The sequence below is a fragment of the Zootoca vivipara genome, chromosome 10 (genome assembly GCF_963506605.1).
Source record: "Zootoca vivipara chromosome 10, rZooViv1.1, whole genome shotgun sequence".
Lineage (NCBI taxonomy): Eukaryota > Metazoa > Chordata > Lepidosauria > Squamata > Lacertidae > Zootoca > Zootoca vivipara.
Window position 1 is genome coordinate 45,821,470 of NC_083285.1, and position 21,751 is coordinate 45,843,220.

General features: G+C 40.2%; 1 protein-coding gene across 22 annotated transcripts in view; it reads left to right on the forward strand.

Annotated features, from left to right (window-relative positions):
* Positions 1-21,751, forward strand: part of RBFOX2 (RNA binding fox-1 homolog 2) — a 184,047-nt gene that overhangs the window by 139,783 nt on the left and 22,513 nt on the right. For 16 of the 22 annotated variants that reach the window (XR_009558279.1, XR_009558280.1, XR_004693337.2 and 13 more), the window contains 3 exons: positions 5,139-5,192; positions 15,743-15,835; positions 18,468-18,528. Coding sequence is in view for 19 of the 22 variants with exons in the window: in XM_060279868.1 (XP_060135851.1) it covers positions 5,139-5,192; positions 15,743-15,835; positions 18,468-18,528 (208 nt within the window). In the remaining 3 variants the exon portion in view is untranslated. The remainder of the gene's footprint in view (positions 1-5,138; positions 5,193-15,742; positions 15,836-18,467; positions 18,529-21,751) is intronic. The other 6 variants (XM_060279870.1, XM_060279873.1, XM_060279869.1 and 3 more) reach the window with 1 other exon arrangement.

Genomic DNA, 21,751 nt, shown 5'->3' on the forward strand with positions numbered 1-21,751 from the left:
GGCAGTGTTGGTGAGTGGTTCTTGTGTTCAGGAATTGTTGTTCTAGTTGGAGTCAAATTGTCCTTGAAAGAGCAGGAGGTAACTGTCAAACAAGTAATCATCACCATCAATTTCATTGTTTATTGAACTTATTAGTCACTTTTTAAATGAAAAGTAAACTCAAATCAACAGTACGAACATTAAAACCAATAAAAAACTAAAACAAAATGAAAGCTAAAAACATTCACATACAAAAAGGCAGTCTAACACATCCCACTCACTATCTAAAACTTCAGGTTGAAAGCCTTACTGAAAAGAAATGCAAGCATCACATTAATGCTTGCATTTTTATTTAAAACAATTACCTGGGAGCAATAATACCTGAGTTTTGATTTTTTTTAAAAAAAAGGCAAAGTAAATTATATTGTTATTATTATGCAAACTATGACTATTTTATTTAGACTCTTGATCAAATTGCTTTCAAATTTATTATTCATCTCATGAAGCAACACTGCTCTACCCATTAAGTATCAGTCCTTGTTTTTGGGAAATTTAGGGTATTATTTCAGATAAGTTCTGTTGCTTAGTATCTTTGCATATGCACAGAGTCAAACAGAAACACTTGATTTCACATGTATTCATCTGTCTGTTGGCATTTATAAATTATGTAGCACAAATTGTGGGTTGCATGACCAAAGGTTTGGGAATATGCTCCTCCTAGGTAGTGTATTGTATTTATTTGCAAGCTGATACATTCAGTCACTATATGAACCAATTAGTATATATGCTTGTTCAATAAATATATGAATTTAAAAATTGGTAAATTGATTCAATTCAGTCATTTAAATCTGACTTCTGCACTCTTATGTATTTAAATCATTGACTTAATTGCCCTGATTTAATGTAATCCACCCTAGGATGCACATAAATTCAGAGGTATAAAATTCTGGTCCCAGGTGTTCAGAGCCCTAAGGCTTAATGATGTTTGTTGACAAGATAAACAGACAAGATTGTTTTTGAAAAAGCTGTGTGAAAATACAACACAGTGTCTAATAAAACAAGCTAGGGTCCTATCTATGACTTTCTTACCTTTTTTTGGAAATATACCATTTATTTGACTTGGCGCTAGCAAGAATTGTAAGCTGTTTTCACACACTTGAGACTACTTCAGTATTTACTGGCAGTGTGTCATCTCAGTTGTTTGTAAAACTTTCAGTCGTACCTTGCCTTCCTGTGTGGACTGGTCTGTTGTAGAGGAAACTGTGTACCCTGCCTCAAGCGAATGAGAGAATTGTAGAGTTGGAAGGGACCACCAGGGTCATCTAAGGAGTGCACTTATTAATCTGAAGATTATAATGATACAGACGTGGAGCTGAAAATAGTTGCATTCAAAATTTGCTCCATTGTAATTACTGTTGAATTGCTGAAGTGATGAATGGGTAAATTCGCTTTTGTTGTTGTTGCCAAATTGCAGCTGAATGGTCTCCTTCGAAACATAGGCCCCAGCTCTAAGGACAACACATTAAACCCACTTTAGGGGGATAGCACCTTAATAACTGTTCGACAGGGTGGGGTTGGGGTCCTGCTTTAAGCTGGCAAGACAGCAACCAGCACTTGCCTGATAGAATTAAAGGCATAGGGACCCCACCACACCCTATGGGGATCAGGGGTCTGAACTATCTAGCTACTACTTTCTTACTGTATGAGTTCATTGTCTAATTCAGCACTGTCCAAACTGTGAATACTGCTGGCCTAGTTAGTTCAATGCCTCTAGGGAAAGTCATGTTGTTTACTGTAAAATTTAGAAGAGTTGACAACAAGCCGGTAATAGTTATATTCAGATGGACAGGGAGTTTGGGGGTGGAGAGAGATATAAAGCTTATAAGACAGGCAACGGTGACCTCTTTTTATTTAATTTTTGTATGTGGCTATGACTCATACATTTTGAGTCAGTCAGTTCTGAAATCATTATGCTTAATGAAGCACCATATGCTCATATCCCCTTTGGATAAGAAACGAGGCCTACAATTACTCAGTGGGATTTACTTCTGAGTAGACATCTATAGAATTGCACTGTCAGGATGGAGCTATATCTGCTCTGTCCTTACATATGTTAAAGAAAGCATTTTTATTAGGACAACCCTGTTTTTTTAATGCCTGTTGGGGGTTTAAGGCAAAGTATAGGAAGTGTGGCTTATTTGAGTAAAAGAAATAGCACATAGGGTTGAGTTTAATGGAGAAGCAATTTCAAAATGGCAGAGCCACACCAACATCTGGAAGTGGTACAAGAACGTCAATGACTGAATACCAAGGGGGCTATACCATAGCATTCATTTGCCCTGTAGTAACCCATACAGTAGTAACCCTGTAGTAACCCATACAGTAATGCACTAAGAGGCATAAAGCATCTGGCTTCCATTGGTTCAGCTTAATGCGATGATGAGAATGTTCATCAACACTCCTTCAGCTGAGGGAACTTGTTAGTGGTGGAATTCAACTTAAGTTGAATTAAAAGTTCCCTTACATATGGCTAGAGAAAGGCAAATAAGGAGGCTGGAAAGCTTGCAGGAAAGAGGTTCCATGAGGTAGGGAAGCTAAAGGGAAGAGAAACAAGAAGCAGGGTGACTGAAGAAATGGTGCAAAGCATGGAACGGAAACAAAAATTAAAAACCTGAGGGAAAGGAACGGGGCGGGGGGAAGCCTGAGGAAAACATAAAGCTAATTGAATTGGGTTGGCTCTGAAAAAACCGTACAAAGCCTAAGGATATAGGCACATAGGAAACTGCCTTATATGGAGTCATGCCATTGGGTATGCGCACTGCCTTTTTCAGGGTTTCAGGCCAGAGACATTCCCAGCCCTGTATGGAGATGCTAGGGATTAAACCAAGGCCTGCCAAGTAGATGCTCTGCCACTGAGCTACATGTCAGTACGTCAGCTGGAATGGGGTTGATAGACTAGTAGGACATAGCTGACTTCCCATGGTAAGCATAAGGATGCCAAGGGTGATTGTCTCTCTAGTTTTATGTTATATCATGCCTGCTGTGGCAGTCAGTTTGTGACTGATGCTCACAGCGCCACTTTCAAAATCCAAAATGTGCCCTGGTCCATAAAGTTTGGTGACCCCTGTCGTAAGGTCTCCAGGCAAGTTGCAACATACTTAATGTAAACATAAATACTTTATACATTCATTTTTTTAAAAAACCACACACACACATACAATTCATAAAAATATACAAAACAATCTTCTCCGTAATAGCCACAGGAAGCTTTGGCAGCTTACTGACAGCAAAAAAAAAAAAAACTCATAATCATCTTAGTTTATCAGAAAGCCTGGGGGGAAAGGTAAGTTTTTAGCTGGCACTGCAAAGATGTCAGCAAAGTTGCCAATCAGTATTCATTGGGAGAGCATTCCACAGACACAGAACCACAACTAAAAAGGCCCTCTTTCTTGTCATCATCCTCCAAGCCTACCTCTGAGAAGAGCCCTGGAGACTTGTTCCTTCTATACGCATTGTAGTTGTGTCTCTTAACAGTGCTTTCCACCAGTTTTCCTAAAACTGATGCCTAAAATTTCTGGAGTGGAGTACCTGGAAAAGGAGGATGCAGGAAAGAGAGACCTCTCACCACCCAACAGCAGCCACCTGTTCCTTTACTCTCTTGCCTCAGAAGCAAAAGCTTTGAAGCATTCCCACCCATGTGGTGTTGCATGCCTCCATTTGTTCTCTGTGCATGCTAAAGCAGCACCACCCATGTGGAAGAAGCCGGTATCAGTTGACTCTGGGAACTGTACACATCTGAGTAAAATATTCATAAAGCTTGGGGGGGGGGATTCCAGCATAATGAGGACTGAGCATGCTCTGTGATCCTGGCTTGCTGACTAACTGCTGGGGCGGAAAAACAGAAAACCTGTGGGAGGCAGAATGGAATGGAGTATCATGGAGAGGGAGGGCTAGACTGACTGCACACCACACCACAGTGCTTTGTTGCCCATTGCACTCTAGTCCACAAAAGCTTATGCCACAAGAATCCCATTCATCTTTAATTTACCGGAAGACTCGCTGGTTTTGCAGTGACAAACTTAACCTGGCTCTGCAACATCTTAACCCGGAATGTGAAATGAGATTGCTTTTATAGATCTCTGCTCTTGCAACTAAGTCAGAGCATAATAATAATAATAATAATAATAATAATAATAATAATAATAATAGTAATTTATTATTTATACCCCACCCATCTGGCTGGGTTTCCCCAGCCACTCTGGGCGGCTTCCAACAAAATATTAAAATACAATAGTCTGTTAAACATTAAAAGCTTCCCTCAACAGGGCTGCCTTCAGATATCTTCTAAAAGTCTGGTAGTTGTTTTTCTCTTTGACATCTGGTGGGAGGGCGTTCTACAGGGTGGGTGCCACAACTGAGAAGGCTCTCTGCCTGGTTCCCTGTAACTTGCCTTCTCGCAGCGAGGCAGAAGGCCCTCACCACTGGACCTCAGTGTCCAGGCAGAATGATGGGGGTGGAGACGCTCCTTCAGGTATTCTGGACTGAGGCCGTTTAGGGCTTTAAAGGTCAGCACCAACACTTTAAACTGTGCTCGGAAATGTACTGGGAGCCAATGTAGGTCTTTCAAGACTTGCCCACATCTTACCCACCTGTGCCCTGCTTCACACCTTTCCCATGTTGAAAGGGGAGATCTAATTCTAAGCGTGTTCAAGTGAACAAGCTTGGGATCCTCCTCTCGATTGGGAACCCCGATAATGCAGTGTTACTGATCATACGTGCATTTAGCTGAATATGCTTAGAAACTCCTATAAGCTTTTCATCACAGTGCCAGGCGATCTGACATATGCAGAGATGCTGGGGATGGAGACAGCATTTAACCATCCATCCAATTAATTTATAGTCCGCCCTTCCTCATGAAAGACCCCAGAACAGTATGGTCATGCATCTCTGTCCTCTCCCCCCCCCCTCTTGCCAACATGCTTCTGGGTGGTTGCTGAATAGGGTTTAAATAAAAGCTGACAACCAGAAGAAATTCAACAACTGAACATTCTTAACTGCATATTAGAAAGGAAAGTTTGCTAGCAAAATGAATATTTTCTTAGAAAGGAGGCTTAATGCAGTAGCTGACAATGGGTAAATCTTCTCTCCTGTCTTTACAGCAATTTGGCAAAATCCTTGATGTAGAGATAATCTTTAATGAACGTGGCTCCAAGGTAAGTTTTGCTTCTATACCCAGTTTCTCTCTTTCTCTCCCCTCTCCCCTGCCACCCCTGCCCCAAAATGACAAGATAGGACAGCTTTCTGCATAGAGAATAATCCATAACAGGAACTGGTCGACATGTAATTGCCTAAAAATTGCCATTCCTTATAATTGCAGGTTTTGAGTGTAGCCAATAGAGTTCTTCCCAAATCCTTTCAAAATATTCCTTCAGAAAGATCAGGCACCCAAAAATTTCTAGCAATAAAGGGCTCACTGAAGCTATCAAGAGTAAGATTTTCCTTTGATTTCCTCAAAGTTCCTGGTGTTAGGGACAGATGGCTTCTGTCCATTTAAAAATAATAATCTATAAATAAATTATATGGGATAAGAGCTTTCACAGGCTATCTTGTGTAAAAGATAAATTTCCACCCACTTTGCTAGCATAATGGACCCTTCAACATTGAAAAAAAGTTGGCTTTTAGCAAATTATGGTATCTGTATAAGCTTCTAATTTTCTGGAATGGCTGCTTGTGTAGCTATTCAAGATGCAGCTGAATGATAGTTTTTCAGGCTTAGTACTAATTGAACTATCTAGAGAACAAATTGCAAACATTATGGTCACAAGTGCAGCAATTTTGAGTGATACTTGTCCTAACTGGTTCTCGTCATGAAACCATTGTCCCCTCACTGAAGAATTGATGTGATTCTCTCTCTGCCCAGTAGGTCCAGCACTGGAATAGCAGGGAGTGTTGCAGGTCAGGAGCAAGGTGCATTGGCAGAGCTCTGTGGGGGAAGCTTGCACAGTGCATGTCTATACTATGCTTGACTTAATCAATGCTAAGTTTTCCACTTTTAATTAAAAATGAACATCTGTCCCATCCCCGTCCCATCCCATGACAGTTCAAAGGTGTACCACCTAGTATTTTTTTTATTTTTATTTTTTAAAAGGCCCATTATAGTAGAGCCCCACTTAGATTTTTATATTTGGGTTCAAATTTGCATGTTGAAATTCATTTCTATGTGTTATCTGAAAACCAGAAAAGGGGTGGTATTTAAATATTAACCACTATAATATTCTGCGTACCTTCGGTAAATTCTGTAAACAAAATTTAAACCTTTCATGGCAAATGATCTTTGAGGTCAGTTTATGAAAGTTTAAGATAACATAAATGCAACACAACATGTGTTGAACTTGTGGAGAGATGCGGAACTATAGTGGGCAGCATAGAGCCCTTTATTCCTTTACCTATTTCACGTGTTTGCCTGATCTCAGAACTGGAAGAGATGCAGTGCTTGGCTACTGCCCTTCATTAGCCATAAGCCACTTGACCATTGAGAAGAGTTAACAAGCTGGAAAGAGAACCACAGGCATTTCATTTGCATAATGCAGCCTCCTGCAAAATAAGCACCCTCCCATTGCAACTCTTAATAGAGCATGAGCAATCTGCTGTGGTTGCATCTCTAAATATATTTCTCTCCTCTCTGAAGTTAGCATAGGCCACAATTGTTTATGAATTAGTGGCGCTTTAGTTATTATTGTCAGCCTTGGGGAAACTGACTCCCATATACAATCTCTTTTAAATGCCTAAAGGATGCAAAAGCAGCAAGCCTGTCAGAAAGAACAATGCACTTATCAAGGCCTTCATGTGACACTGTGCTTTAATTTTATAAACACATGTGATAATCCTACTCATTTTATATAAACTTACATGACAGTCTCTGTTCTTCTGTTCAGAATCTTCTATAAATAACAGAATTCTAATTATGACTATTTAACAGTGCAGCCAAGAAAACCCAAGACTTCTGGTTTTCAGTTAAAACAAGAGCTGTTAGTTATGAATTAACTTATGGGTATTTGCCCCTTTTTCTTTCATCCAGGCAATATTTAGCCCAACTAGTTTCTCCTGTATTTGGTGGTAGAGTTTCTAACACACCTGCCTGTCGAATTCACAACAGTCTTTTATCAGTTGGCTCCAAGCTGGGGCCTGTTCTCTCAAAGATGGTGAATAGCTTAAGTGAGACTCAGGAAACTCTCAAAGAATGTTTGTTGGTTATGTCACGGAATATTGAATTGGGATGCCCGGGATTTGCCCTTCTTTTTAAAAAACAAACAAACAAAAAACAGTAGCTTAGAACCCCCAGTGGTGGAACACAAATATATCTAGGGCCCTTTCACTTGTCACTCCCCTTTCTTCTGCAAAAAGTATGCCAAAACTTGAATGCCTTTCTCCTACACTGTGGTTTCTGTTCTAACCTAACGATATGGAACCTCTCTCCTCCTCTCTCTTGGGAATCGGAAAGCAGTTGCTCCTGCTGCCTGCATTGTGCTGTGTTCTCAATATTATCCCTCCCTCCCCTGGGTTTCTAAAGGGTATATTTTTGAACATGTATTTGATAAATGAATGTTAAAAAGGTGAATATGTAAAATCCAAATTGCCCTAGGTGTGCCCCCATCCAGTAATTGGGAAGGTCCTCCACGGGCTGAGCATATCTTTATCCCTTCATAACTGTGGCAAAGGTCCTCTGCCAGAATTGTTCCAGTGTTGTGAAATTTTGGGAAGTTTCTGGGGGGGAAAGCATCTTACCCATTGGTCCATCTGAGATGAGATGATAGCTTTTCTTTCTCTTGTTAAGCTGACATGCTAAGAGAAGGTTTCAAAACAACATCAAACCTAGCGTTACGTGAAATACATTCAACAAACACACAAAACATAGCTGGCTGTGCATTCAGATAAACAATGCTCTTCTGTATTTTTCACAATATCAAATATTTCTCTTGTACATAATCAACACATAAAGTTCAACAAAGTAAACAGAAGTCCCAATAGATCAGTTCATTCATAATGTCCAAATATTTGCTAGTTTCTGTTCCACGTCTGCGTATTCATAAAATCCAAATGGGAGCTTACTACAGTTCCACAGAATCTTGACAAGGATTTTCGGAATAATGCCTTGTTTTGCGCTCCTGGGCTTCATCAGTTGTATATGTATGTTCTAAATAGTATACATGAATACAATACAAATGAATACAATATCGTATTCCAACATATTTTAACAAATAAGAATAATATAAACAATATAAACGATTGTACCATAGGTGTACATACCATATGTAGTATATCAAGATTATGGATTTTATGACATAGTGATTGCTGCAGTAAACAACTGTTGCAATGTAAGATTATATGTGTTAAATCTTATTAAAAACTGGCTCTCTATAGTTATGCACACTTTTACTGTATAAATATTGATGCTTCACAGGAGCACCAAACATTTGAATTATACAATATGCACAGTTAAGGAGAAGAGTATTGAAAGATCTCTAAGAAAGAAACCCTTTGAACAATTGAAATAAGAGTTTCCTTTGTTTTCAGCCAAATGTGCCTCATAGTTTTAGTAATTTTCATTGCGCTTGTTACACTTCCCCTGGTAATGTGCCTACCAGAAATCATAGCCATTGTGTCTTAAAATGCTGGTTTGTTCCAGTTTGCCAGTGAAAACACTTAATTTCTCCTCCCAAATGAATATTTTGGTTTCCATGAGAATAAGTTTGATTTCCCCCAGTTTACTCTAGGTTTTGAAAAATCCAAATTTCTTTAGATCTAGAACACTCAAACTTTGTCATAATGAACCTACTTAAGCCAATAAAGCAATTAAATGTGGCTAGCATTCACCTATATTTAATTGGAAAGGAAAAGTGTGTTGATATTCTGTACCCTGGCCCAGTGAAGATGTAAGTTGGCAGGGTCAGGTCATTGCATCTCCCCTTGGTAATTATGAATGAACAATCATTATTTGGCTTTGGAGAATCCTTTCTAATGCTACATGTTGTACAAAAAGTGCATGAGAGACTGGCAAGGCACTGTTAGCACTACTTAAAATAGTAGCTTGAGAATCCTTGTTCAACCTTTGTTTAGGATCTGTACACATGACAGAACCCTACTGTATGTATATTGGACCAAACCAAAAATATGTATGTGCAAGATATATGGCCCTGCTGGAGTACTGTTCTGAATAGTCAGATTGGTCCATGTGTATTTCATGACCAGAGAATGACTAGTAGGGATGCACTGTGTGCTGATGGCTTAGCCTTGCTCAGTAAAGGCTGTGGCTTCATAAAAACTGCTGTGCCATGGTTGCTGTTTCCATGTTATTTGGTTTCTAACCATGCCTGACAATCACTTGGTTGCCTTCCCTGTGCAGCTTGTTGCATGCGTCAAATGAGAGTTCATCAGAGCAGTTTACCTTAATTACTGATAATTTGATGTAATCAGGCAGTGTAGCATGTCATAGGCATGTTTATGCTCAAGTCATTTTATAAAAAAAATTAAAGATACAACAGATATGTTCTATGTCTCTTTACTTATAGAAAGTATCTAGTACAGGGAAACAAGTGATCTTGCACTGTTCTGCTCAGAGGTTTTTAATTGGGTTGGCTCAATAACAGAACTTGTTTCGTTGTAAATTACTTTGGATTGCCCTAGGCAAGATAAAATGACAGACAAATTCAATAAGCAACAGTGATAATCTTCCCTCATCATACATCTTAAGCTGCATTCTAGTTTAGTCAATATTACCCCTGAAATAGATATAATAAAAGCAAAGAGTCTTGTAGCACCTTAAAGACTATAAATTTATTATGGCATAAGAGTTTCTTTCTGTCAAGGCAGGAGTCAAGAGCAAGTCAGCAGTAACTCACAAGGTGCCAGTGAAGTTCACTGTTTATTCAAAGAACCAAAACAATTCAGGCCTAGTGAGTACAGTAACCCTTCTCAATAGATCTTGCCCCAATGAGGCAGTTGCAATAACTGAAGGGCCCCACCTTCCCCCAACTCTCTGTCTTCTTTCCCCCTGGGTCAGAGACTCTGACTCCTTGTCTGACTTTGCTCCACCCTTTTCATACCTCTTCTCCCTCTGACCACTCATTGTTATCCCACCACCAATCTCCTGGTTCTGAGCCTTCTTCCATTTGGGGTTCCCCAGTTGGTGCCTCTCACCACCATGCCTCTGCATCCAACTAGTCCATGACAATCTCTCTCTGACACCCCCCCCCGAAATAGTGGTGGTGAAATTGTAAACCAGGCATCCCCAAACTGCGGCCTTCCAGATGTTTTGGCCTACAACTCCCATGATCCCTAGCTAACAGGACCAGTGGTCAGGGATGAGGGGAATTGTAGTCCAAAACATCTGGAGGGCCGAAGTTTGGGGATGCCCGTTGAACAAACTACTGTTGTTAACGCAATAATCTCAGCCTGAACTGTTCTGTACTTAATCTCCATCCGACCTCACTGTTTACAATTCCACCAATTGGTATGTGTTACCTGTAATTCAGGATAACGCTTTTTGCATCTGATGAAGTGGACCGTAGTCCACAAAACCTTGTAGCAGGGGTTTATTTATTCCCCTTGTTTCATAAAATTTATACACTGCTTGACTCTAAAAATAAACACTCAAAGCGGCTTAGAAAAAAAAAGCTAAAACAATAGCATTATTAATGAGAAAAAAAATGAACAACCATAGTTTAAAACTTTCAAAAAGTTAAAATAACAACGGACTAAAAAGAGATTAAAACTTCCATCAACCATGGTGCCCTTGAGGGCTTTCATTGATGCCCTTGGGCAGATTACCCAATCTCTGAACTTGTATTTTAAAAAGAAGTGTCTAGTCCTCCTAGAAATAAAGTTTCTAAAGAAGTTTCTAAAAAGTGCAGGCACCTCCTAAGCAATTTCTGTGAAATGAGAATGTGTGTGATGTGGCTATCTTGTATATTTTCCTGGTACTGAGGAATGATCCCTGTTGTTATTAGACAGCAACACCCTTTGTGAGTGTGTGCGAGCTCCACAATCAGGACATAGCTGACTTCTTATGTCAGGGGTGGGGAGTTTTCCTTATTTTGTGCTGTGACATGCTGCCTTGCCAGCCATTTTTTTGACTGGGGCCCTCAGTACTCCCCAAATTCAAAATGTGCCCACTGTTCCAAAAAGGTTGGTGACTCTTGGCTTATAACATTAAAAATGTGTTAGTCTTTAAGGTGCTACAAGACATTAAGGATTTTGCTGCAACAGACTATGCCCCTGGAAATAAATACGGTGAAGTTCTACTTCCCTCACTTGCAGATTTCAATTGGGTTTTTATATTCTGCTAATGTTAGGTCCGCATTAGCAGAAGCACTTTTCTTTGATTTTGCGGTATTCACATGTTGTCTTGCTTTAAGCTGAAGCAACTCTTGTCAAACCCCAGTGTGTTTCAGAATTATTTCCACCACTCTAATGAAATAGCTTTACAGCAGCATATAATTCAATCAGTGCAATGCAGTATTAGATGGGAGTTCCAGTGTTTTCACTGCTGATCTTGGAAAGTAGGATCCTTAGTTTAAACGGTGGTAGGGTTCCTTTTTCGTCCCCTCACCCACCGGAACTTCATGCCAATCACTCATCTCAGATGGATTATCAAGGATGGCTAAAGATGCATATAAGTTTTGGAAGCAAGTAACCCTAATGCCTGGAATCTTTTTGACTATTTATCCAGGCTTCTGGCTGTTGACTGAGTCTTTAAAGTGTGTCTGTGTATATATAGATATATTTTAAAAATGAAATTATGGAAAATCCGTCCCAACACCATAAGATAAAGATGCTGCTTCTGAGGTGAATGTTCTAAATGTAATTAAAAAAAAAGGTTAACAATGCATGAGTTTCAAGGGGCTCCGTTTAGTTTTCTTTGGTTTTTATTTATTTTTGTTTATTTTTGGTTTTATTATTATTTTTTCTTAATTTCTGTGTTCTGGCCACACCCAGGAGAATCGTCTGATTTTGATTTCTCCCTTTACGGTTACATGGTAAATTTTCTTTCTCATTCTTCAGAGATGGAAACATTTTTAAAAACTCTGTATAATTATTATTTTTACACTGCTCATCCTGTTGCTTGTTATTTATTGCAGAATCTGAGGCCAGACTAAAAGGGTGATGGTTACTTGGGTGTCTTTTGGGTCCTTGAACAGCTCCTTAAAGAAAATGGGGTGTCCCTGGGCTGCAGATGGTTTCAGGTTATAGGAGAGATTTCTTCATGAGCATTTAATAATCTAAAGTTGCATTAGATGGATAATTTTCAGCCAGTAATAATAAAAAGTAAAAAGCAAGTGCTGTTAAAAAAAACACGGGAAAACCCCACACAGACAACTGAACTTTAAAATTGAAAGCAAAGCCAATCAAAAATAGGTTTGTAGGAATACTTTGTAATGTTATGTAGCTTTCTGGATGCATAATTGCTGCCTTCCTTCATCTTAACATAGCTGCCAAGTTTTCCCTTTTCTCACGAGGAAGCCTATTCAGCATAAGGGAATTTCCCTTAAAAAAAGGGATAACTTGGCAGCTATGCATCTTAACATTTTCTGTGATGTACATGGGCAATCTTCACCCAATAAAGGAATGCATATATTTTACTAATTGAGACGTCATTCAAACATCACAAAATATCAGTTCTAAAGAAACTTATTCATGCTTATGGACAGATATTCTATGCTGTTTGGTGTTGTTGTTTTGTTTTCTTAAAAGCAGAAACTAATAACAAATTAAAACAATTGGAGTGAAAAAAGTTTGTAAATGTGACAGATTAGTATGTACATCTGTTTATAATATGTGATTCTTGCCCCTCCTCCCAAGGACTCAGGAATCCATTCATTGGACTTTCCATTTGGAGAAAATTATCTCATTGTGTAGAGAATAGTGTTCTGTTGTGAACCGCCTTGAGATCTATGGGTATAGGATGGCATACTAACTAAACTAAACTAAACTAAACTAAACTAAACTAAACTAAACTAAACTAAACTAAACTAAAAACTAAACTAAACACTAATTAATTACAGTATATTCATTAAGTTCCTGGTGTATGTGTGTTTGGCCAGATAGTTTATCTGGAACACAGAGATTAGATTTCCTCCCCCCAGCTAACATATCCACTATAATCTCATCTTCTTAGCAAAAGCAAGTTCCCCAACAAGCAGCAATTCATGTTTTGAAGGAAATCAGTCTGTTTTCCTAGTAGGATGGAATGTGACTGGGGAAGCACTAGAGCAAAAGTAGACTTTCTGAGAGCAGCCTCCAAGGGGCTGCAGTTGTGGGGTGGGGGACGGAATCGCCCATGAAGGTAGAGTTGCAATTGCCAGCCACAGAACAGCTTCAGAATTGACCACATGTCTGTCTGGGGCCGAGATTTCCTAGAGGGCAGGAGAATGGGGGAAGCTGCTGTCAGCACCCTCAGCTCTAACACCTTCAAAACATTGCATGGAAGTTTCGGGTTTGAATGTCCAGATAAGCCCTTTTGAGAAGAATTTGCTTAAATATTCGGTAATAATATTTTTTGCTGGAGAATCCAATGACCCAGTTTAATTTATCAACTGATTTTTAAAAAAACCTTTTATCCCTTCCTTCCCATGAATAAGCTTCCCATTGAACTCTACAAATACAGGGCAGGAAACCCAGCTGAGAAGCAAAAATAGAGAAATAAATCCTTCACACAGTTGCCGCAGGGATGGCAAAAGGCTTGAGCCCTAACAGGTTCTCATTATAGCATCTTCAAGAGCACTTTAAAATGATGACCCACTTACTACTTTAACTTAGTAAAAAATTAAAATAGCTCTGTAGCCACTGGATCTCATGTTTCATGTAAAGCCAAGGTACATTTTCCCTCAAACTAAGTATAAGTGTACTGCTCCACATAAGCAGTCCTAGGCAAGTCTACTCAAAAGTAAATCCAGTTGCGTTAAGTGGGGCTTCCAGGTAAGTGTGTACAGAATTGCAGCCTTCATTACCTAGGTTCCTGTTTCAGTATCAGCAGTTCCCATTATAGTTGACACATACTTTGTCCTTCCTGTTTCTGGGGTGAAAGAACTCGAAAGGATTAAGAGAAAACCACTACAGTGTTTAAAATGTGGCTGTAAAACTGCCACAATGATATTTTATCTAGCCATGGGCTAAGCCAAATGTCTACATTCTTGTGAATGGAGCAACTAACCCTCAGACCACACTGCTTAAGCTAAATGGAAGTAGACTTGATCAATTCCTGGAGAGGAGATCCTCACCTACTTCTGAGCTTTCTAAAGGAAAGTAAGCTATAAATAAATCATTTCAGCTACCTTTTAGATGTTATCATTTTCTACTAGCTTCTCATTTAATTAATTTAGTCTTCGTAGCTTGGTCCCTGTGAAAGTGTTGTTCAGCCCCATTAATGAGTATCGCAAGTTAGAAAATGGTCTGCTTTGTGACCGAAACATGGAAAGAAGTGGATTATTAGTTGAAAGAAAGTTAAGCTGCCCTGTGGTAAAATAGGTGGCTACCCAGTTCTTCAGATCAGTCCCAAGCTTCAGTGCTCTTTCCCATACAATGTTTCCCAGATTCTTTCCCCTCAGATTAAGTAGTTGCCCATTTAATTATGATATAGTATGCATATTCTGCGGCATTTCTTTAAACAATGTTCATTTTACAACTAAATGAGATAGCTTCTGTAAGGTTTTTGCATCAGGAAAAGGAAGTGCAAAGCTTGGACTTAAAAGACAAATGGATCAATTGTGTCGCAAGGTTTCTGCCAGGTCCGGTTGCTCTACCACAGGCATCCCCAAACTTTGGCCCTCCAGATGTTTTGGACTACAATTCCCCTCTTCCATTACCACTGGTCCTGTTAGCTAGGAATCATGGGAGTTGTAGGCCAAAACATCTGGAGGGCCGCAGTTTGGGGATGCCTGCTTTACCATTATAGGAGCATATACAGTGGTACCTTGGTTGTCAAACTTAATCCGTTTTGGGAGTCCCGAATCCGTTCGAAAACCAAGGCACGACTTCCGATTGGCTGCAGGAGCTTCCTGCACTCAATCGGAAGCTGTGTCGGACGTTCGGCTTCTGAAAAATGTTTGCAAACTAGATCACTTACTTCCGGGTTTGTGGTGTTCGGGAGCCAAGCTGTAGTGTAAAGCCTTACAATACATATTTTTAAGGTGGATAATATCACATAGGTATGCAGTAATTGATAAAAGACGAGTCCAAAACGGCAATTTCTCCACAGCTGCTGCAAAGGTTGTGACTTTCTTGCACAGCATTAAACTGTAGGACCACACACCCTTTTTGTAGTGGCTTGTTCAAAGCACCTGCATGTGTGTATCCTTGCCATAAACAGGCAACTACTGAGAATGTTGTAGAGTCATGCCTTTGTAAGGTTCCGCGTGGCAAGAGGATTTCCAACTAGGATTTAATAAATTTTGTTCTGTCAAACTAGGAGCTAGTTTACTTTTCAAAATTTGTCTCGAGTAACTGTACTTTTTTTGGTCTGGCCTCAATTGCTTTATGTTTGTTATTATTTTAAATCTGATTACGCCTTTTTTTAAATATTAAAAAAAAAAATTAAATTTATTTCATGAAACATGCATGAACCAAAAATGTGACTCTAGGAGAGTATTGCTAAGTTGTGCTGATGTCAATTTCATACTGTGATATTTTTTTTCTCTATTTATCTAGATATCAGTATTTCAATATATAACGATGTGCATGTTTTCCCCCCTTCTCCCGCTGCATGCAGGGATTCGGGTTCGTAACTTTCGAGAATAGTGCTGATGCAGACAGGGCCAGGGAGAAATTACACGGCACCGTGGTAGAGGGCCGTAAAATCGAGGTGCATGTCTTCAGTAATTCAATTTCTTCTTTATATTTATTCTTTTGTTTCTTTTTTTGTGTCTTGCCTCACTTATTTCACATTTGGATTCCTGTCTTGTGTGTGTGTGCGTGTGCGTGTGTTTATGTCTCTGTGTTTTTCACTCCCCTGCCCCCCTGCACTGAGGTGTATAAAAATAACACACCCACCCAAATATATATATCTATATATGTTTTGTTACTTTAGGTATTTTTCTTTTTCTCCTTTCTCTTAAGTTTATTTCCAACCCCCTCCAAATTTTTGACCTTCTGCTGTCTTGATTTTCCTTTGCTTCAGTTTATGAGGCTCCGACTTTTTATTGCCAATCCTGATCAAAACGTAACGAAAAGAGCACTGTCCAATTTGTAACTTTGTGTCTTAACAACAAAGAAGGGGGCCAGCCAGAATCTGCCCTTTTCCTCAGAGGCCAGTTCTCCTCCATATGAGTGTGACATTACATTAATTGCAGGAAGGGATTGACAACACAGGAAGAAACTTCCTTGGGCTGCTAGAATAATTTTTCTGGAGATGATTTCAGTAAGTAAATACACACACAAAATTAGCTCTTACAATGTGCACCGTTTGATAAATGTGAATAGTTGTTATCCACCTGGGAAGTAACTGATTAATTAGTGGGGAGAAAAATATATTCCCTCATATTGAAGGCTAACTGGCCCCTTTCTCTTTTCCCTCCCTTTTTAAGAGAAAAAAAAGTACGAAATATAGGGGGGGAAACTTAAAGCCGCCGTTTTGAGTAAGATGTCTGCATATTTTGCTTTTTTGTTTTGTTTTTTTGTTTTGTTTTTGTTGTTTTATTTCCCTTTTCAATGGTTTAGTGTTTAGGGCCCTTCACTTGACTCACTCTTTCCATGGTAACTATACACAATGCTGGCGATGGTACGAGTTGGCGGTAAGTGAAACAAAAGTGCTAGAGGAGAAGCTTATTTCTTTTTCTTTTTTTTTAATGCAAAACAAAATTAAGAAAGAAAAAAAATCCATCTGCCATTTCACATTAACACTACAAAATGTGATTTGACTTGTTGTCCCCCCCTTTCCTTTACCCCTTCCCACCCCCCAACCCACCCACCCCTTTTTATTTTCAATGCTGTTGAGTAATGCCGCCTGGACTTTGGATGTACATACTGTTTTGTATAAGTCTGAGCTGTTTGATTACTGACTTCCTGGTGATTTCCCTTGCACATCTTACTCAGAGTTACTGAACTCCAGTTTGGCTGGTTTTATTAATGCACCCATACCCTTCCCCTCTCCATTCTCTCCCTGCCCCCCATTTCTTTTCTTGCTCTGCCTCTCTCCAAACCTGTGATTGTTTTTCATTTTTCCTTTCTCCCCTTGCCATTTTTTTCCTTCCTCACTCAGTTAAATGCAGCTGTTGGTCTCTCTTTGCTGACTGGTGGTTTCTGATTGGTTTTGGCCATTTTTCCTTTAAGTGCTTGTATTGCACTCTGCTGTAGCAGCTGATTTCAGGCACTCGCTCCATCTTAATGATTGTCTGTGAGACCTCTCCTCCCTCTCCCCCTCCCTAGCCCCATTAATCGATTGTTGTTGTTGTTGTTTTTCTTTTTTTATGTGTGTTTTAACAGCATGCTCTCAGTCTCATCGTTGTTGTTTCCCATTCTTTTTAAATGTATGATGTTTATACTGTTTGGGGGCTAAAATTAGAGTAATGGGTTTCCAGGCTCCCTTCTTCCCTGCCCAAGCTCACTCTTCTGTTAAACGTCAGAGGGCATCTAAGACTCGGATCTTGACATCGGCCTTGTGGCTTTTTCTTCTGTTACGGCTTAGGATTTTGAAATGTCACTGATTCTAGCTCAGCCTTCACCCTCTTTGCAAGAGCTCTGAGGCTGTGTCTGACACGGGGCTGCAGTAATTTGGCTTTGCCCACCACTCCCATGTTTTTCTAGCACCATTTCTGCTGTAACACACACTGGCTGCAGTGCTTAGAAGGCTTGGGGCTGTAAAGAGCTCAGAAATGAGGGTGAGTGCACTACGAAATCAGGAGACGCCTTATCAGTTTCTAAATGGTGGGGTTTTTTTTGTCCTCTCAAAAGTAAGCCATTTGAGATGGGTCCGTCAATAACTCAGGATATCCTGAAACTGGGATGTAGGCCAGGCAGCCTTGCTTTAGGAATCCAGAGGAGAGGGAAATAGTCCAAGGCACCTGGGATATCCAAGCTCTCCTTCCGACTGAATAGATGTCTCCTCTGTAATATTAGTAGGCCACTGCAGTTCAGTGAAAGGCTACTAAAATATGAGACAGTCAAGCTGGACGTGGAGAAAATAGCAATAGGGGGGGAGTTTTTGCCCTTTGGATCAGTGAGCATCAAATGCCCAGTTCAGTCAAAGGTAGCAGGGATGCCTGAGAAAATGTGCTCTTTTTGGCCTTTTCTTTAATGCCAGAATTAAAATGCCAGAATTAGATTGGTTTGCAATTTTAATATTTAATTTAATGGCAACCTGCAAAAGCAAAATTAAATGTGCTGCATTTTTAAACAAGTTTTTTTTTAAAAAAAAAACAACAACACAAGTTTTCACCATCTTCTCTAAAGTCCTGTGCTTCCTCCCCTCTTCCCCCCTTCCCCCTTTTTACTTTTAGGTTAATAATGCTACCGCCCGTGTGATGACTAATAAGAAGATGGTCACACCATATGCAAACGGTAAGAGGAAATTCTGCTAATAATAAACAAGGTTTCTGGGGGAAGAGCTAAGCTATTGGGACTGTTCTTTCCTCCCTGGATTTCAGCATAATAGAAAGCTTTGTTGGAAGAATAGCGTCTTTGAAATCTTTTGTGACTGGTGTATATAAACACTGAAGTAAGATGCCTGTTTTTCAAAGCGTAAGAGAGTACCCAACAGCTATTATTTAATGGTATTAGAATTAGTTCTTCACAAGGAAACTTAATGATAAATATAGATTAACAAGTCAAACTGTAGGGAATAACGAAAGCTTTGCCCTTGCTATTCCCTGGTAAATTACAGTGGTACCTCGGTTTAAGTACACAATTGGTTCCGGAAGTCTGTACTTAACCTGAAGCGAACTTTCCCATGGAAAGTGGATTAATCCATTCCAGACGGTCCGTGGAGTACTTAAACTGAAGCGTACTTAACCTGAAGCGAACTTTCCCATTGAAAGTAATGGAAAGTGGATTAATCCACTCCAGGCGGTTCCGTGGAGTACTCAACCTGAAGCGTACTTAACCCGAAGTATGAGTGTAATTGGTTCTGGAAGTCTGTACTTAACCTGAAGCGTACTTAACCTGAAGGGAACTTTCCCAATGAGAGTAATGGAAAGTGGATTAATCCGTTCCAGATGGGTCCGCGGCGTTCGTAAACCGAAAATTCGTAAACCGAGGTGGTTCATAAACCGAGGTATGACTGTAGTGAGAAATGATCAACATGAAAAGTTCCATCACGGGAAGACAGTGACTGCTGTTTGATATGTGTGTACAAATAATAATATGCACATATCAGATTTATTGGGACCCAGGTGGCGCTGTGGTTAAACCACTGAGCCTAGGGCTTGCTGATCAGAAGGTCGGCGGTTCGAATCCCTGTGACGGGGTGAGCTCCCGTTGCTTGGTCCCAGCTCCTGCCAACCTAGCAGTTCGAAAGCACGTCAAAATGCAAGTAGATAAATAGGAACCGCTACAGCGGGAAGGTAAACGGCGTTTCCATGTGCTGCTCTGGTTTGCCAGAAGCGGCTTTGTCATGCTGGCCACATGACCTGGAAGCTATACGCCGGCTCCCTCGGCCAATAATGCGAGATGAGCGCGCAACCCCAGAGTCGGTCACGACTGGACCTAATGGTCAGGGGTCCCTTTACCTTTACCTTTTATCAGATTTATTAGCCACTTGTTTGCCCAGCAGCTTCCTTCACCAAACCTGCAAACTGCTTTTAGAATAGGGAGGTGTTTAGAAAGTGGGCCCGGTATTTAATAGTGGGAAAGGATGCGGACAAGTAAAGGGCCTAACAAATACACATGCAGATCTGTAATTCAAAATCAAAGTCCTTATCTTTCCCTTCCCTTATCCCTCATGTAGACATATCCACAAAGACCTTGGGAGAAACCATAGAATGCTAGGTTAGAAGGGTGAAGTCCTGTTTTGTCTGTCCTAGCAAGGTTTACAAAACCCACAAAGAAGGAACTTGCCCATTGACTGCCAGTCTCTTTGTGTGAATTAACCTTTCTTATTTGCTCTTATTTGATACTGTACCTGAACATTTGATAATGGCAACGCACCTGTTTCAGCACTTGCCGTTTAACTATACTAATTCGCAAGAGATGGCATGAAATGAAACACATGAACTTTGATCTTCCTGAAAATAATTGGTGTTGACCTAGCAGCCCATAGTACAACAGCCACTATAAAAGCACTTGTAGGTGGCTAAAACAAAACTGGAGGCAAAAAGGTCCGAATTCTCAACCCCTGCTGTCTCCTAAAAGTAGCTCTTGGTCTGGCTTAGTCACCATTCAGCTCAATCACCATTAAGTGAGAAATGCTAGTTTGGGTTGAATAACAGCATGTTTTAAACAAGGTTCATTGAGAAGGGTATATTTGCTAAATATGTATGCTGTCTGGCTGGATAGGGATGGTGTTTGTGTTTTTCACAGGATTGTAAAAGCTGAGTTTTAATGCAGCTGAACATTGTCTACCCACATTCTTGTGCTAAGCCCTTCGTTGTATCAGCTTTCTTGTTGTGACAGCACAGAGGCTTTGTTCCAAAGGTGTGCTATATATTATAATGCATTGCACCGGCCTGTTAATTAGTTATGCTGAGATGATATAGCTGCATACCCCTGCCAGTAGCCTAATATAAATTCTCAAGAATGGCAGATCTTTGAAGTGTAAGCAACTTTATCAAGGAATAAAAATGGGATCTTGTAAAAACTGCAGTGAGATAGGGGTTACTTAGAAAATTTGCCTTTGGGGTTCAGTTATACATTCTCAAATAGCATTGCAAGCATTCCCAAGTTAAAAATAAAATAATGATTTTGTGCATGTGCACATATAACTATTTATAATCTATATAAGAAAGCCAGTTCCCCACATTGATAATACTTACTTTCATGACATAAGGGGGGGGGCACCCAAAGTGGGACGCTACAGATGAAAAGTTAGGGCCGGCTCACTTCTCACTGGTTCCCATTTAGACAAAGTAAATGGGCTGCAATCTGAAGTACAGTCATATCTCGTGTTACTTTTGCTTCACTTTTCAGGTTGTGAACGCGGCAAACCTGGAAGTGTTTACTTCCGGGTTCACCCCACACTCAGAAGCGATCTGCGAACTTTGCGCATGCGCAGAAGCGCTCTACCGCACTTTGCGCATGCGCAGTAACAGTGCTCTACTTACGGACTTTCCGGGGTGCAAACGGCACCCCGAAACGGATCACGTTCGTAATTAGAGGTACCACTGTACAGCTTCTCCCATTTAAAGTAGTGGTGGCCATACAGAAAAATAAAGTGTGTCACTTGGAGGAAAAGAAACCCTAACAGCAGGTCCTTACAGATATAAACTACAGAGGAGCAGCCAGAACCTGCAAAGGCCTTTGGCTTGTGTTCTCCGTCCTTTCAACACACTGGTTAATGGGAGAAAGGACAGGTGGTACTAGCATTCTGCACATACAGATTGAACTAGAAGCGATTGGGGTAGGAGCTCAGATGTGCTTAGTGACATGAGCTAAAAAAGTTTGATCACTTGGTATGGAATGACCCCACCCACCTTTGAGCCACTGAAACAAGTCCACTGGAGGCACAAGTACTGTATATTCCTGCATATAAGACTACTTTTTAACCCAGGAAAATCTTCTCAAAAGTTGGGGGTCGTCTTATACGCCGGGTCGTATTTCTTATATGGCGAGTACGGTGGTGCCTCGCTTA